A 16,254-nucleotide genomic window follows, 5' to 3' on the forward strand; every position below is an offset into this window, starting at 1 on the left:
GGCCGTTACATACCTTCCCCACAGACACCTTAAAGTGAAGATTCTATGAGCCGTAACCTATTCCCGCGTAACAACTCGCTTGGATCACTTCAATTACCAAAGCTGGCTGTAGTGACTCACATTGCTCCCATCACGTAACGTATCTTGTACTTGGTAAATGTAGCCACATGTAAGGATTATAGCTACTCTGTTCTTTTTTTTAATTAAAAAAATCATTGATATGGACCATAACAGCCGCTTTATTTTTAATAATGTTTGTCATGATGATGATGTGGAAAGAAGGGGACAGACAGAGTAATTAACCAGCCTACTTTTAAACCAGCATTATCCTATTATTATTCTAAGGTGATATTTAAATATCAAGAAGTGCTTTACTAAGCAGCAAATTACAGGAAACAGGGCTTGACAAAACTGAAATAACTTCCCACAACAGAAGTTTTAGAATTTTCACATTTCTTTTCCCCAAATAAAAAACCAGAACAAAGCCCTAAAAAGCAAAAATATAGTGCTGCTCGCATCATTGCCAGGTATGAAAAACACAGTACGGTCGCAGTATTTCAATATTCTGCTGTTTTCTTTGAGTAGCCAAATACTGTAAGAGGAAAACAAGTATATAACAAATAGTAGACACTGCAGCTAAAAGACTTGCTCGTTTGGGTCCATGGAGCCACCTGGGACTGTTGGGAGTTCCCATGGCAACCTCAGCATGGACAATTATGGAGCAGCTCCAATTATTCACAATATGCCTGCTGAGAACGGAGTTTCATTTTGAGCTGGCCACAAATAATGCCATTCTGGAGAGAAAATTCACAACCAAAGGTTAAAACGAAATGAAAAACAGTGACAGATTTTATCCTGCCTCCACTTCCTACAGGAGTGTATTTTTATCTCTAAATATTAATGATGATGTATCATCTATAAATCACTGAAGACAGATTTGGTCATACTGCTAAATGAGCAGATAATTGATTCGTAAGCTTTAGTGATAGGTGAGATCCAGAAAATATATAGATTGATTAAAATTTGTTGTATTGAAAATACTGCACCATACCTGTGGCATAATATACCTCAGTTTCTATATACTGGACAACCTCATATAGATAATACATAGACAGTACATAACCCAAACATTCCTTGCAATAAAATCTAAAAATACTTAGTGAGGTCGCTGCGTGGTTCCATTAATAAAACCTTCTCAACTCTTCTCTTGCCTTTTACAAATGTGGTCCCGTTGGTCGGATCGGATCTATAACCTCTGGGCACAAGTCAGGTGTTAATTTTTCAACCGTTTTAGATCTGGCAGAATGGGTCACGAGGAAGCTTTGTCTTGTGACTAATAGCTTTTACTGTTCAATTACAAATGTAAGTGAAGAGAATGTTTGAATATATTATTTAGAATATATTATTTATTTACTTATTTATAATCTCTACAGCTATTTTATGGTAGATTTACATTGAATAAATGACTTAAAGAATCTGTGCCAGAAGGTCCAGTAAGTAAAGCAGCACATCAATGAGATTTGTGTGACTAATAACCACATTTAAGTAAGAAATCTGGGCTGTTAAAGTGGAGCTAGAAGGACGTGATAGGGTTGTGTAAACAGTTTAAAATCAATGAGAGCCTGAGGCCAAAACTTAAAAGATGTCTGTTGAACTATAGGCACAGGCAGATACTTCAAAAATTCTCACTGATTTAAATGGGAGGTAGAATCTTGGAGATTCTACTAAGCACATTTCTGAACTGTAGTCAAAAGGGCAAACTCAGTTTTAAGAATGACTTAGGCTTTTTTTTTTTTTTTTAAGATCAGAAACTGGTTTCAGAAATTTCACATCTACCAGTTTTCTGTTCTTTTAACCTGAAAATATTCTTTCTCATTCTGAAGTTTTTCTGTTCTTATATATAGCTTAGGTTTGTGTACAGCCCTTTACTCTGAAGACCACCATTATTCATTTTAAGTATTTGATATTAGTAATGCAATACTTTTGTAGCAATTGTTGTAATTTTGTACTAAAAATCAAATCAATGTAGCCTGGATATCAATCACACTGTCATATATCGAAAAGTAGACCAAGCACCACAAATACAGACTTGATTAACAAGCACTCTGAAGTTACTCTTTCCTATAAACTGATAAATGAGAAGATAGCCCAGTATGACCTCTTGGTCTATGTATATTCTTAATCTTCCTGACAAGTACGCTCCCCTAATGAAATGGCAGCCAAGACCTGCAACCTTTCGGTAAGGTTTCAAAGCTGATTTCAGCTCAGTGGAAATAATTATTTAGATGATGTCATTGGAGCGCTGCAACAGTTGGCTATAAACCCTCCAGAAGGGACAGGCGCAGGAGGAGAGGTGGGGGTAGCCCTATGTTAGGGAGTGCTTTGATTGTCTACAGCTTAATGATGGTGACGATCACGTAGAGTGTTTATGGGTATGAACCAGGGGAAAGGGCAACAAGGCAGATGCCGTGGTGGGAGTCTGTTACAGACCACCCGACCGGGTGAAGAGGCAGATGAAACATTCTATAAGCAGCTGAGAGAAGTCTCACCATCGCTAGCCCTTGTTCTAGTGGGACACTTCAACTTACCAGATGTCTGCTGGAAATACAGAACAGCAGAGAGGAAAACCTAGGATGTTCCTGGAGTGTGTGGAAAAGACCTTCCCGACAGCTGGTGAGGGAGCCAGCTATGGAAGGTGCCCACTGGACCTGCTGTTTGTGAACAGAGAAGGACTTGTGGGTGATGTGGTAGCTGGAGGATGTCTTGGGCACAGCGATCATGAAAGACAGAGGTTTTGATTCTTGGAGAAGTAAGGAGGGGGTCAGCAGAGCTGCCACTTGGACTCCCTGAGGGCTGACTTTGCTCTGTTTAGGAGCCTGGTTGACAAGTCCCCTGGGAGGCAGCCCTGAGGGGCCGAGGTCTCCAGGAAGGCTGGATATTCTTCAAAAAAGGAAATCTTAAAAGGTGCAGGATCAGGCCGTCCTCATGCTGAAAGACAAGCTGGTGGGGAAGAAGACCAGTCTGGCTGAACAGAGAGCTTTGGCTGGAACTCAGGAAAAAAACCAAGAGAATTTATGGCCTTTAGGCGAAGGGACAGGCAACTCAGGAGGACTACAAGGATGTCGTGAGGTTACGCAGGGTGAAAATTAGAAGGGCCAAAGCCCAGCTGGAACTTAATCCGGATACTGCTGTAAAAGACAATAACAAATGTTTCAGTAACTACATCAGCAACAAAAGGAGGGCTAAGAAGGCCCAGAAGGAATATCTGTGGAACTACAGGCCTGTCAGCCTGACCTTGGTGCCAGGCAAGGTTATGGAGCAGATCATCTTAAGTGCCATCACACAGCACACCCAAGGCCCAGTCAGCATGGGTGCTGAAAGGCAGGTCCTGCTTGCCTGACCTGATCTCCTGTGACAAGGCCACCCACTTAGTCATGTTGTCTACCTCAGCTTCAGTAAAGCTTTTGACGCTGCTTCCCACAGCATTCTCCCGGAGAAACTGGCTGCTCATGGCTTGGACGGGGGTACTGTTAGCTGGGTAAAAAACTGGCTGGATGGCAGAGCCCCGAGTTATGGTGAATGGAGTGACATCCAGCTGGTGGCCGGTCACACGTGGGCTGGGGCCAGCTCTGTGCAATACCTTTATCAACGATCTGGAGGAGGGGATCGAGTGCACCCTCAGTCAGTTTGCAGATGACACCGAGTTGGGCAGGACTGTTGGTCTGCTGGAGGGCAGGAAGGCTCCGCAGGGGGGTCTGGGCAGGCTGGACTGATGGGCCAAGGCCAGTTGTATGAGGTTGGACAAGGAGAAGTGCTGGGTCCTGCCCATGGGTCACTGCAGCCCCACGCAGCGCTGCAGGCTGGGGCAGAGCGGCTGGGAAGTTGCCCAGTGGGAAAGGACCTGGGGTGCTGGTTGACAGTCCGCTGAACATGGGCCAGCAGTGTGCCCAGGTGGGCAAGAAGGCCAACAGCATCCTGGCTTGTAGCGTGGCCAGCAGGACCAGGGCCGTGATTGTCCTCCTGTGCTCAGCACTGGTGAGGTCACACCTCGAATCCTGGGTTCAGCTTTGGGCCCCTCACTCCAAGGGGGACGCAGAGGGGCTGGAGCGTGTCCAGAGACAGGCAGTGGGGCTGGGCCATGAGTCTGATGGGGAGCAGCTGGGGGAACTGGGGTGGTTTAGCCTGGAGAGGAGGGGGCTCGGGGGGACCTTATCGCTCCCTACAGCTGCCTGACAGGGGCTGTAGGTGGAGGGGTCGGTCTCTTCCCCAGGTAACAAGCAACAGGACAAGAGGGAACAGCCCCAAGCTGCGCCAGGAGACGCTTAGATTGGAGAGCAGGAAACATTCCTTCACCAAAAGGGTTGTCCAGCACTGGAACAGGCTGCCCAGGGAGGTGGTGGACTCACCACCCCTGGAGGCTTTTAAAAGCCCTGTAGATGTGGCACTTAGGGACATGGGTCAGCGGTGGCCTTGGCAGTGCTGGGTTAGCGGTTGGACTTGATGATCTTAAAGGTCTTTTCCAACCTAAACGTTTTTATGATTAAATCACAAATAGCAGCATATTTCTCAGTGGTATTTACTTGTTCCTTAGTATAGAGTACCTAAAATAAAATAACTGTGTAAAGCAAGATATAAATGATAAGAAAAATAGCGTAAAAGATGATCAGAGTCAGCACCACTTCTGTGCCATACCAGAATAGCTGATTAGTTAAATACCACCATCCAGACATCTGTGCTGTTAATTTTTGTAAGCCATCACATTAATTCCCCTTGAAACCAAGTAAGAACATTACTTGGAGAGAGCTGATTCCCTCTGTTCCTTCTCACAGTGGCAAACCTTGAGAGAGAGTAAGAGGCCGAACCTAAATCCTTTTACCACGTAGTACTGCATTATACGAGCCTTGGTCTAGTTACAGTTACATGTTTTGTTTGGCTACCAATATTCCCACGTATCGTCACCAAGTTTCAAAACTGTCCATTACGCAACTCTCTAAATACTCCTGGAGACACGCGTGCTCAGGGAAAACCTATTCCCTTTCCTTGATTAATTCAGACCACTAAAATAGCATCAACCAGGCTACTTCCAGAACTGGGAAAGCCTCAAATACACAGTGCTGAAGCTGAATTAATTAGACTTTGAGACAGACTAATTATTTCTGAGGCAGAGCTGACCCTACGTGAAGCTGCCATTTCTGGGACTCAATCCAGGAGCTGCACACGATGCAACCTCTCAGGATTTCTGCTCCGCTCCAGTGCAGGACACAGATAAATCCCGACTATTCATTCTGCAACCAATGTATTTACAGTAGGCTTAAGAAAAAAAAACCCTAAGAGACTGTAAATTCAATATGCAAACATATTGCATATAATAACTGAGACTTTTAAATAGACAGTTTTAGTGATTTGTCTCTGTCCTGAGAAAAACCAGGTAGATTTCTATACCTATATCAACAGCATATACATATCCACCTAATTTCAGACTCTGTACGTTGCACAGAGACGTGTAAGGGGTGCAAAGAACTACTTTTGAAGCTCTTCTTTCTAGAGAGGATAAAAAGTAAATATGATCTTGAAGAGAAAATGACCTAGTGCAGCAAAATAAAATCACACTGGTCAGATCACAATTGTAAAGAAAGGAAAATGGAATGGAGATTCAAATACTTCTCAAATGTGTAACAAAAATCATAGTTCATGCTGCAGACAAAAGTATGGTAGCTGATCCAAATGCGTTCAGAAGAAATTGATGCACCTTTTCTTTTTCTTTCTTGAAAGTTGAACATGTGCCGTTTTTCCTCACTTTCTTGGGTTAACCCATCTTTTATAATAACAATGTAGAATTCTGCCTGATGGTGAACATAAAAAATTGCTATTTCAGGTTGAAAGGAACAGGCGTAAGTGTTTATGCACAACAGGTATATTAATTACTTTTTGGATTAACAGCTAAAGTTGTAAATGTTCAACCAGAAAAAAGAAAACAATACTGTGGCCTGGGATATTTCAAATTCAAAACTGAGTGCGCAGCTGGAAAGAGCAGTCAAGTCAGATGAGCTGAATCCAGTACAGCCGTTAGCAAAACACTTCCCAAAGCATCTCTCTCCCTCTTGCTGGGTTTAATGGCCAGCGAGTATTTTGCTGTAATACCGGCTGTAGCAGTCAGAAGAGGCAGAGTTGCTGGCTAAGTCTGTTCATTAAGAAACGATTCCTTTGCAGGGCACGGTGAGACCATGCTTGTGACTACTAACCACTCCAATTTGCACCACAGAAAGCAGGAGGACTGTGGGAAGTATTGCTTTTCTTCAGCATCTCTTTTCTGCACAAAACCAGCAATACCTCTTATCCTTAAAAACATCCATACCCCCATTTAAGATATCAGAATTTCAGATGACAACCTTCTACAAAGATTCTGAGGCTCCAAATAATCAGCAATTAACACTGTCAATATTTTCTTTTTAAAAAAAAAAAGAAAAAGCATTTAGTGTGAAACATTCTAAGTATTAAAATATTGTTTTGGATAATTTCATTTGTCAAATAACATAGATACTAGTGATGACTAGCAGATTTTGCAACAAGTATTAAAAGACATTGAAATTATTACATATACTTGACGTACAATGTTTTAAAATACCAACTCCACAAGTGTCATAGCAGAGAAGCTGAACTCTCAGAAAAATGCTACCACTACTGAATTAAACTATTTGGTCCAATCTTCAGGAAACCCAAAGGCACATCCTACTGTCACAGGCAACAGAAACATAGATAAAAATAAAGATAGCACTCTAATATAGATCTTTTAACGAACTTTTTTTTTTCTTGGTGCAATAAAGTGAAAAAATGTATGCAATATATAGTTGCACCCATCTGTATCTAATCCTCACCTCAAACTTCTGCCGGAGCTCTGCATTTCCATCTTCATCGGCATCTGGAATCGGAACATTATAATATTCACCTTCTTCTTGATTCAGCAGCTTGTACCTGTGAAACATTTGGGGGAAAAAATGGTGACTTAACAGGTTTTTTCCTGTGAGATTTAAAATCTGATTTAGTTGTTTGTGTGTGGTTTGTATCAATGTCACAGGTATGTAAAGAACTGCTTTCAAAGATGTAAAGCAAACCCAGAAACTGAATATATTTAACCTAAAATTAGATCTTTAATCCCAAACTATCTGCCAAGGCAGTTTAATGGACAAGGAAATTCTTCCCACTCATCCTGTAATATGATGGGAGACATCAACCCTGAAGAACCTTTCCCTCCAGTGCGCCTGTAGCCCTAAACAATTATTTTTGACGAAAGGTACTTTTTGAGAAGATGTGATGAGCTCTACCCCTAGCTTGGTAAGTAATGAGATGGCATTTTATAAAATCAGTTCCCATGTACTTTGAATTTGCAGAGCTATATATAACATGATGCTATAACATAACTTAGTAATGAATATATCGTATTTGAGATAAAAATAAAATTCGTATCACAAGACGATGTACACAGAATTGAGTTTGCAGCAGCTCTTGGCTCCAGCAGAAGTTTCATGAACACCACAAAAGAAAAGTATTCCTTTTGTTATCATCCTTTTTTATATATAGACTGTGTTTCCTAGGTTTAGTTGCATATTCAGTGAATTTATAGTCCGAGATACAGTGAAAAGCTCCCAAAAAGGTAGATTATATTGAAGAAAAATACTGGGTTTAAACTTTTTCCACTCTCTTTTCAGAAACTCTTACCACCCACTGGCTGGCATCTTCATAAGCTCTGACACCCCGAATGAAAGAGATCCCATGAAATCATTTCTGGTTGTTCGATCCCAGTCCCAGACCTCTACAGATAACCGTCGATCTTTGTCTGTAGGTTTTAATTTACTAAAAAGGAGAGAAATAGAGGAGTTTTCAATACCACACTGAAATGGATTCAATACATACAAATATACTTCATTACAAGGCGTTAAAACTTACAATGTGAATGACTCGTTCCAGTCTGGATTCAGAGTAGAACGGATGGTTTTTGTTTTTTGTTTACTTTCATTCTTAGGATCTGGGATGAGCTTCAGTTTAACGTAAGGATCGGAAAGTCCATTTGGATCCATGGGAATTAGGTTTTTCGCTTCTCGCACTGTCAATATAAAACACCACTAATTTGTACAGGATTACAAATCAACATTAAGCAAGCAGTGACGTGTCACATCAGAGTTAGTGAAACGTGTTGAAAATAAAACAAGTCGTGAAACCTGCTTGTCAGACTCGGCATGGAAGGAACTACTCTTTGTAAAGTAAAGCTGCGCTCAGTGATATTTATCAGAACAGTAGAGAGAAATGACAGGAGAGAAGAGCAATTGGCAAATGACATGAGCTTCCAGGCAACTCTTTTTCCCTGCAATGGAATGATTAAATGTCCAAATCCATCAATATAAATTTTTAAGCAGGTAGCAATTCTTTGTGCATTTATTTCTTCTTAGGTTATATAACTACAGGACTATCAGCCAAATACTTTAAGGGCACTAGCCAGATCACAATAGATGTCAGGAAGATGGGTTATTTTATATTATTTGATACAATCCCTCACTGGAAGGTATCTAACACTAAACTTCCATCAGATTCATGGTTTGTTAGTTGTCAGATGGGATCACTGTAAGCATTATGTCACGACAGCAAGCAAAGTAACAGCGCAGCGAAGACAAGTTTAACTTCAGCTTCACAAAAATGTTAATGCAGCTTCTATTTTTACAATGTCAAAAGAAGGCATAAAGCGAGTTAATATATCTCATGTTGCTACCGATCCTCAAAGAGAGAGAGACAAGAATAGGCAGCAATCCGCACGGGGTGCTGTTCCCGCAGGGCTACATCCCGATGTGGAACCAGGCAGGCAGGCAATGGTGGGTTACAAAGGCATCCATCGGGGGCTTGGCAGCTTTCGGGGGTTCAGCCCGGCTGGAGTTACTGCAGAGCTGTGAGGTTCGTTAGGCAGCTCACACGTCACCGCAGGGCAGTGGAGTATTGCAGCGGACGAGCAAAGGCAGCACCCCTCTCCCTCTTGCAGAGGACCAGTAACGCCCACGTAACCTACATACAGCACGTAGGGTTTCATTCTGTGTTAACAGCATTCAGCCATCAGCTTCTGCTGAACCTCAGAAGAAGAGGTGGATTTTCCTCATACTGAAACCCCGTCCCACCCAAACTGGTCACGCTGTGATGAGCTGCGGTGATTGAGTTGGGATGGGGAATTCAGACCTCTCAACTGGGCATCTCAAAACCTACTGGGAGCAGCAGTAACCCTCTGGGCTCAGTTTGGACAGAAAAGAGCTTTGTTCATTTGGAAATTCTTTTGTGAGATTCATAGTTGTAGATTAGACTTGTTTCTGGAAGGAAAACCACAAGAAGCTTTGAGGGTGACACGGTTCCTAGGGTATGAAGGCAGGCCAGCATTTAAGGGTCACCAAAGAGATTATTCCGGATCAACAGTGGCCTCAGCTACTGCTTTCTCAGCGTCAGCATCAGGAGGGCTTTTTTGATTTATCTACGTGACTGAAGAAATCAGAAAGAAAATTTAGAAAGGATCAACCCTTAAGTCACCTAATATTTCTTGGTGGAAAGCATTTCCTTAAAAATTTGAACTTTAGAGTCACTTAACTCAATCAGAGCTAACATGAAAAACAACAATTAAAAAAAAAATGCTGCCAGGATCTTCGGCAACAGATAGTTTCCGTTTGCTGAAGGCTCCCTGCTCCATTCCCCCCAGATTAAAATGGCATTTTCATATAACAAACAGAAATTGTAGACTTTCCCAGGATTTCAACCTGTTATTTCCCAGCACGGAGGTTGAAAGGCATCCAAGCAATACAGATACTTTATAATCTGTTGTTTACTCTCATTATTTATAAAATAAGAAGGGGACGGTTTTCAGGCAACAGTCTAATGACGTAAACCAGCTAAGTACCTCTCTTCAAAATGTCTTTTTGTTCTCCCTTTAGAAACAAAGGCAGGACCGTGGTGGATGAGAACTGTGCACTAATGCTTCCGTCAGAAGGAGAAGGGCAATGAATTAAAGCGCAGGACATATTATTGTGCTTTACTTAAGGACAGTGAAATGAAAGACTGTGGTGTTGACAACACCCCCGCTAGAACGTAGCACTGAATTTACTAAGCCGTGTAACGGTTCTGTTCCATTTCCTAGACACCAGGTGTATTGACAAGTTGATGTAATTAGCTCTAGGCTGATATTTTATTTGTACAGGATGGAAAGAGTGTTTGAGTGTTCATAATGATTATGCTCCTTCAAAGGACATAACCGCTTCTCCTGGTTTCAGCTGGAATAGGGTTAATTTTCTAAGTAGAGCACTTTAGTGCAAATCTACTGTGGTAGATGGAAAACCGGGGTGGGGTGGGGGGGTGGGAAGAGTGCCCACTGCAATAGAAAACAATTTCAAACTGTTTTTGACCTGCTTTTCTTATTTATTATTTATTTACTTATTATTTATGCATTTATTTATTTATTTAATGAGAGTACTAGATGAGGGAGAACAAGTTGGAAGAGAGAAATACCAGATACAACTGGTACCTTATAGCCAAAATAGCTGTTGAAAAAAAGGTAGCATACAGGAATGCAAGCTACTTATTTGGAACACACTGGTTTGTCAAGACAATTCTCATGCAGAACAGATATCCTGATGTAAATTAATTATTGAAATTAGATCATGGCTGGCAGGGAATCACATCAACTTGAACAAACAGTTGATACCGATCAAGTTACGTTTCTTAAATTTGTGTTTACAAAACGAGAGACAGAAAATGCTCATGGGCTAAAATTTTAAAATAAAATGTAATTCTATTCACTAACTATATTACTTAAGTAATTCTACCAGAAAAAATACACTGTGTTCTAAATGAACAGAACAGAAACAAGCATCTTTCTTGCAGAGCATCTCATCTGTAGTTTTTCACAAGCCCGTATAAAGCTGACCGGGCTTTGAAACTGGAGAAATGACAGCTGTCCGTGCAGGGAAACTGCCTCCACTCTCAGCTACTCTGAGTTTTCCTCCACACCCAGCGGTCAGCTGGAAAACCATTTCTGTTTTCAACCCACGAAAAAAATACCCCACCCAATATTAACATTTAGCCCACTGAAAACGGTCTTCAAATACTTCTGAGGAATAACATCAAGATTAAATAACTTATTTTAAATATTACCATCCCAAAGGGACTAAGAGCCATAAAGTGAGTGAAGGATGAAGTGACAATGCAAATTGCTCTTTCCCTCATCCTATATTTGGTTTTATTTTTGTTTCGGGGTTTTTTTTGGTCTTCTTGTACATGGCACTTCTGATTGCACTGCCAGGTTTGGCACATCAACTATTACTTCAAAATCCACTTTCTGATTTTTATTTCTGTACTGTAGTTTGGTGTAAGTGAGGAGCAGAACTCTCAACATTTCACAGCTTTCCAGAGATATACATTAGTAAGTTTTTCATTAAAATTCATTGAACAAAACTGCTCTAATTTTAACATGGCCTCTTCACAGGGATCCTTTATGCTTAATTTTTACCTGGATGCTCAGTGTGAAACCAGGCAGAATTTTGAGAAATTGGCTGGGCGGATGCAGAGCCATTCTCCGCGGCTCTGCTACAGAGAGGTCCCTGGAGAAAGCCAGCACTGATTAGCCTTGATACCTGCTGCTGAGCCTAGAAAACACCACCGACAGCAGGAGGGCATGGCAGCCTGGGCAAGGCTACTTTTCTTTTGCAGTAAACACAGAAAAAGAAAAAAAGCCCCCTAAATACAAGAAAAAAAGAGAGCCTCAGAGATGAATTGGGATGGAAAGATGCAACATATACTAAATACAGGCTGCCAAAGAAGTCATTATCTCACTCCTTGTTTTAAGATATCTGGCCTATTTGTACTTTTGTCTGCATAATTAGTACCTCTAGACATCTTTTTCATACTGACTTAGCACTTGGTTTATGGAGGAAACAGCATGATGATACTTGTGCTAAAGAGTGCTTATAAAGAATTAGCATCTAAGTGGTCCACCTCTTTAAGAGCACCCTATTTTTAACAGCCTGGGTCAGGTTTCTGTAAGAGGACCCACAAGAAGAAGAGATTTCCCCTTCCCACCAAAGGCATTCTCTTCTTGTGTGTGGTTGAAACAGAAAAACTTAAATAAACAACTCCAAGAAAATACATCAACTCGGACTGGCTGAGTTCTGCTATAGCTGTAATGATAGCAAGCACTCTCATACTGCTTTAGAATTATTAGTTGATTAAACTCAACGCTGTCATAGAGATGCTACTCTGATTATTAGATGGTTGAAGTGAGATACAGTTCAGCATCACTTACAGCATAACTTGGACAGAAACCTAAAATACTACTTGCCAGTTTTCTGTCGTAACTATTAAGCATGATAATGACCTCTGTACTGAGAAAAGTAGCTGGTACTAGTTAAAATTCCTAACATTTTGTCCAGATTAGACTCTTCAAGGGGACTGAGAAAGCACACAGATGAAAAGACGGTGAAGACGAGTATATATTGAAGTTTCTAGCAAATCCAACCTTGCCCAGGTTTTCCTTCTAAAAACCAGAAATAGATGTCAACTTGCCATAAAAAAAAAAAAAAGGTGCCATTTTCCAACTCATTGTTAATGAAGAAGAGATCATAAATGTTTATTCAACAGAAGATGCAGACTATTTGATGACTGTCCTATGGCTGTTCTGTTATGTGCTGCTTATAATCCAGCAGTATCCATCCAGAAGCCCCGTCTAAAACTGGGATGTCCACCTTTCCAGGAATAGTATAAAGACATAAGCAAATACAGAGCTCGTTCTTAGGTATTCATACTTTAAATAAATATCTAAATAAGACAGAGTGGGCTGGCAGAGAATAACTGTCATTTTATGTAAAGAGAAGAAATTCAGGCAGAATGTGGAGAAATTCAGAGAGCAAATAACAAACCCGGAATTTTTTCCATGAGATTGTATAGGTCAAATGTTGCAATCCATATGCACTTATGGATTTATAACTTCTTGTGCTACCAACAAATAAATTTAGTCATGGGAATGAGTACATAAATGTTTCTGTCCCTACAACAAAGCTGAATTATTAGCAGCATGAGTTTACTCAGTTCCTTCTCCAGTGAGTCACAGCTACCTTTTTCCTGAATTCCCAAATGTTGACTACAAAACAGTTTACTAATCACAGCAACCATTTCTGGCCAATCTTTGACTCCCTACAGGCAACTTAGATGAACAGAAATCTCTCAGCTGCACGGGAATAGCTGTTTTTAGAAGACGCTTCAAGTCTCAAATGGTGTTGTCTGGCAAGCTATCCAGCGACAAGGAAGAGAGGGGAGAGCGCTGTTAGCGCCAGCACGGTGTAAAGTTTCTGTCTGCCCACAATGAAGCACGAGTAAATTATTCTGTAATTCTCATTATTTCCTGAAGAAGACTCTGGTAGAGATTCCAGTGATCTGCCCAGTTTACAGATGACTTAGGTGAGCGACAGAGGATCTTGTACTCCCAGCCACGGAACTTTCTTCCAGCACCTTAACGCACGCTTCATCGCAGTTTGAAAGTTTCACCTGCTACTGAAAAGTCTTTCTCACAATTTGTGTGCATGTCCTCTCTGTATGCCAAGTCCAAAGCTGCCTCCAAAACTGCTCAGCTTTCATTAAAGATTAATGATTTCATTAAAACTACCTCTGAATGCTTGCTTTCTGGAGCTGGTTGTGACTCACAACTGGTTCCAAAACAAATCCTGCTTTTCAGGCAATTTCCAATTCTATAGAGTTTTCATCACTAAAAAGGCTTTCAAGAGTGACACTTTTCACTATTCCATAACTACTCACCTGCCCAGCCAAAATTTCTTTTAATACTCCTTCCGAGACCAGCGCCTACTCATTACACCCCATTTCCTGAGTACTGAGAGATGGCAAGGTAATGAGTGTACTATTGGAGCACCTGCACTTCACAGGTGATTTACACACAAGAAACAGATGATTAACTTCCTAACCTAGAACAAGATGAAAAATAAACCAATTTTGCATATTTTATTCCTTTGCATTTCTTAAGATACTCTCTCCTACCAACAAAAAACGTACCACCATCTCTAACGCAACTTAAATGTCTTGTGCCTGCAATAGGTTAAATTTCAACTGGAAATCTCATAGGAGCAACTGTATTTTATTTTTAACATAAGGTTACCTTTATGAAAATTATAATCGAAAAAAAAAGTGTACTACTGGGTAGGACAGCTACTTAATAAAACATAAGTTAACACAGGATGTATCAAGCCATCTGAAAAGGGATCCAGACTGTTCTTGTCTATTCATATACTTAGATAAATACGTAGCGTTTTAGTTATATTTTATGGCCACTTATGAAAAAAAAATGTTTATTTTAAATACTATGCATTGCCTATTTCTTCATGGTGAACTAAATTTAATGAATGAAATGGGAAGCATCCAGTTGCTACCAGGGTTGGCACTTGTTAGAGGCACAGCTCTTTCTGTAATGAATGCAGCAACCCTGCAGATTCTGGGAATGCCAGAAAAGAGGTAAAATATTAGTGAGGTAAAACATGAGATCTGCATTTTTTGGAGCCATCAAAAATGCTTCCCATGTGCAAGTAATTATTTGGGATCACTTTATAGGTATTTGGTACTAAAAGCTGGTCAAATAGCTAGAATATTCAAGTATGTTCCCTTTTAAAATCATTTGCAGGTATTATGAAATTAATGCTAACAAAGGCAGACACTAATACTAACCTAGACAATCACAAATAAAATTATTTGAGTGTGTATATGCGTGGTGGGGTCTTTTAAGAGAATCTAGAAATGTGCCAAAATTCTCCAGTTCATCTCTCCTGCTGCTCGGGCAGAGGCTCTTAACCCAGCTGTCCACAGCAAGCCGTGTGACAAGACGTTAATATGCAGTGCCATAGGGTGGCTCAGCACTCGTACATGCATAAATCATTTGAAAAATGTACGGTGGGGAGCAGAGAACTCCTAGGAAGATTATTGTTGGAGAGCCTGTTACATGCTCCCAACCTCTGCAGAGATGACTGCTAGGTTTCCTCTTTTAATAACAGAAGCATCACTGAGGAATAAAAGCAGATTTTCTGTATTCTTTCAGCTAAGAAAAACACACTTAGAAACCCTGAAAACGCTGGGTTGTGTGTATATATAGATATATTTTAATAATGTTTATGTAACAGTAGGGTGCATTAGCTGACAGCGAGTCACTAACACCCTGCCTCTAAATCGGTGCCTGTGTCGGGAGGGCAGTTCTGCAGCGGCAGCTGCTGTCAAATCCAACTCCCAGCAACTCACAGGTCACAGTTGAGGATCCCAATAATGTGGCAGATTTGCATGTCAGTGCACCAGATGGGGTTATTTTCTCACAAAGGTTATTATTTACTCACTCTAAATATAATTCAAAAATCAAATAAAATATGAAAACTGTGATTCAGCCTCCTACAAAGTTGCTCAGAAGGGCCCCAAATTATAAGATGGGCCAAGAAGTAAATGTAAGAGTGACAAAACTTTTAATGCACATCAGGAGGAAGAAAATTCAGTGCAAAAAGCATAGATTAAGAATAGCTAAAACTGCTTCACTATGTCTAAAAGAAAAAAACCCAAGTCAGTTCAACGTATGAAAGGGTCACGAATTCAGTGATTTCAGGAAAAAGCAATGCAGGAGTGTTCCTATAAAAAGAAAACTACCATGTTGATTTACTGCAAATGCAATGAATTATTAATATCCAATGCAACTCTCAAGCTAGCAGCTATAAAATAACTCACTGATATTTAAGAACTGCAACACAAATAAGCACCGAATGTGGCATATTGACTAGCCCGGGGAAGATGGTGAGGTTTTGGCCAAGTATACCAAAAGAAAATTCCTACTCGGTTGTGAAAAAGTGTTGCAGAGTCTCTAACATTCACACAGAAAAGACTGTATGTCTGCCTTCAAGCACCCAGACCGAAAATCCGACCTAGCAAACTGGAATTAAGTTTGTTTACATATAGGACTCAATCATTCCCACTGTTAGTTCTATTCAAAACCTGCCAAAGTACTCAGATATTTTAGATAACCTGACCGAAGCACTGGCCAACTCCATGTGGCAGCACTCTGCCTTGCCTCCTTCCCAGTAATCACTGGGAAAACCCCCAGTCCTACTTACCTATTTTATCAGGAACACACTTAGTAAGTGTGTGTGTACTGTGGCCTTTTTTGGAAACAAAAGCCATCACAAAATCCTCAAGGCAATTACGTAG

The 16,254-nt window shown here is 40.7% G+C and overlaps 1 protein-coding gene across 1 annotated transcript in view; it reads right to left on the minus strand.

Moving 5' to 3' along the window:
- PRKCA (protein kinase C alpha) overlaps nt 1-16,254 on the minus strand; it is a 159,423-nt gene that overhangs the window by 39,060 nt on the left and 104,109 nt on the right. The window contains exons 6-8 of the mRNA XM_040582020.1: nt 7,945-8,101; nt 7,717-7,851; nt 6,876-6,972 (exon numbers count right to left, since the gene is read on the minus strand). Of these exons, the coding sequence (XP_040437954.1) occupies nt 6,876-6,972; nt 7,717-7,851; nt 7,945-8,101 (389 nt within the window). The remainder of the gene's footprint in view (nt 1-6,875; nt 6,973-7,716; nt 7,852-7,944; nt 8,102-16,254) is intronic.

This window comes from Falco naumanni, chromosome 1 (assembly GCF_017639655.2).
Source record: "Falco naumanni isolate bFalNau1 chromosome 1, bFalNau1.pat, whole genome shotgun sequence".
Taxonomy (NCBI): domain Eukaryota; kingdom Metazoa; phylum Chordata; class Aves; order Falconiformes; family Falconidae; genus Falco; species Falco naumanni.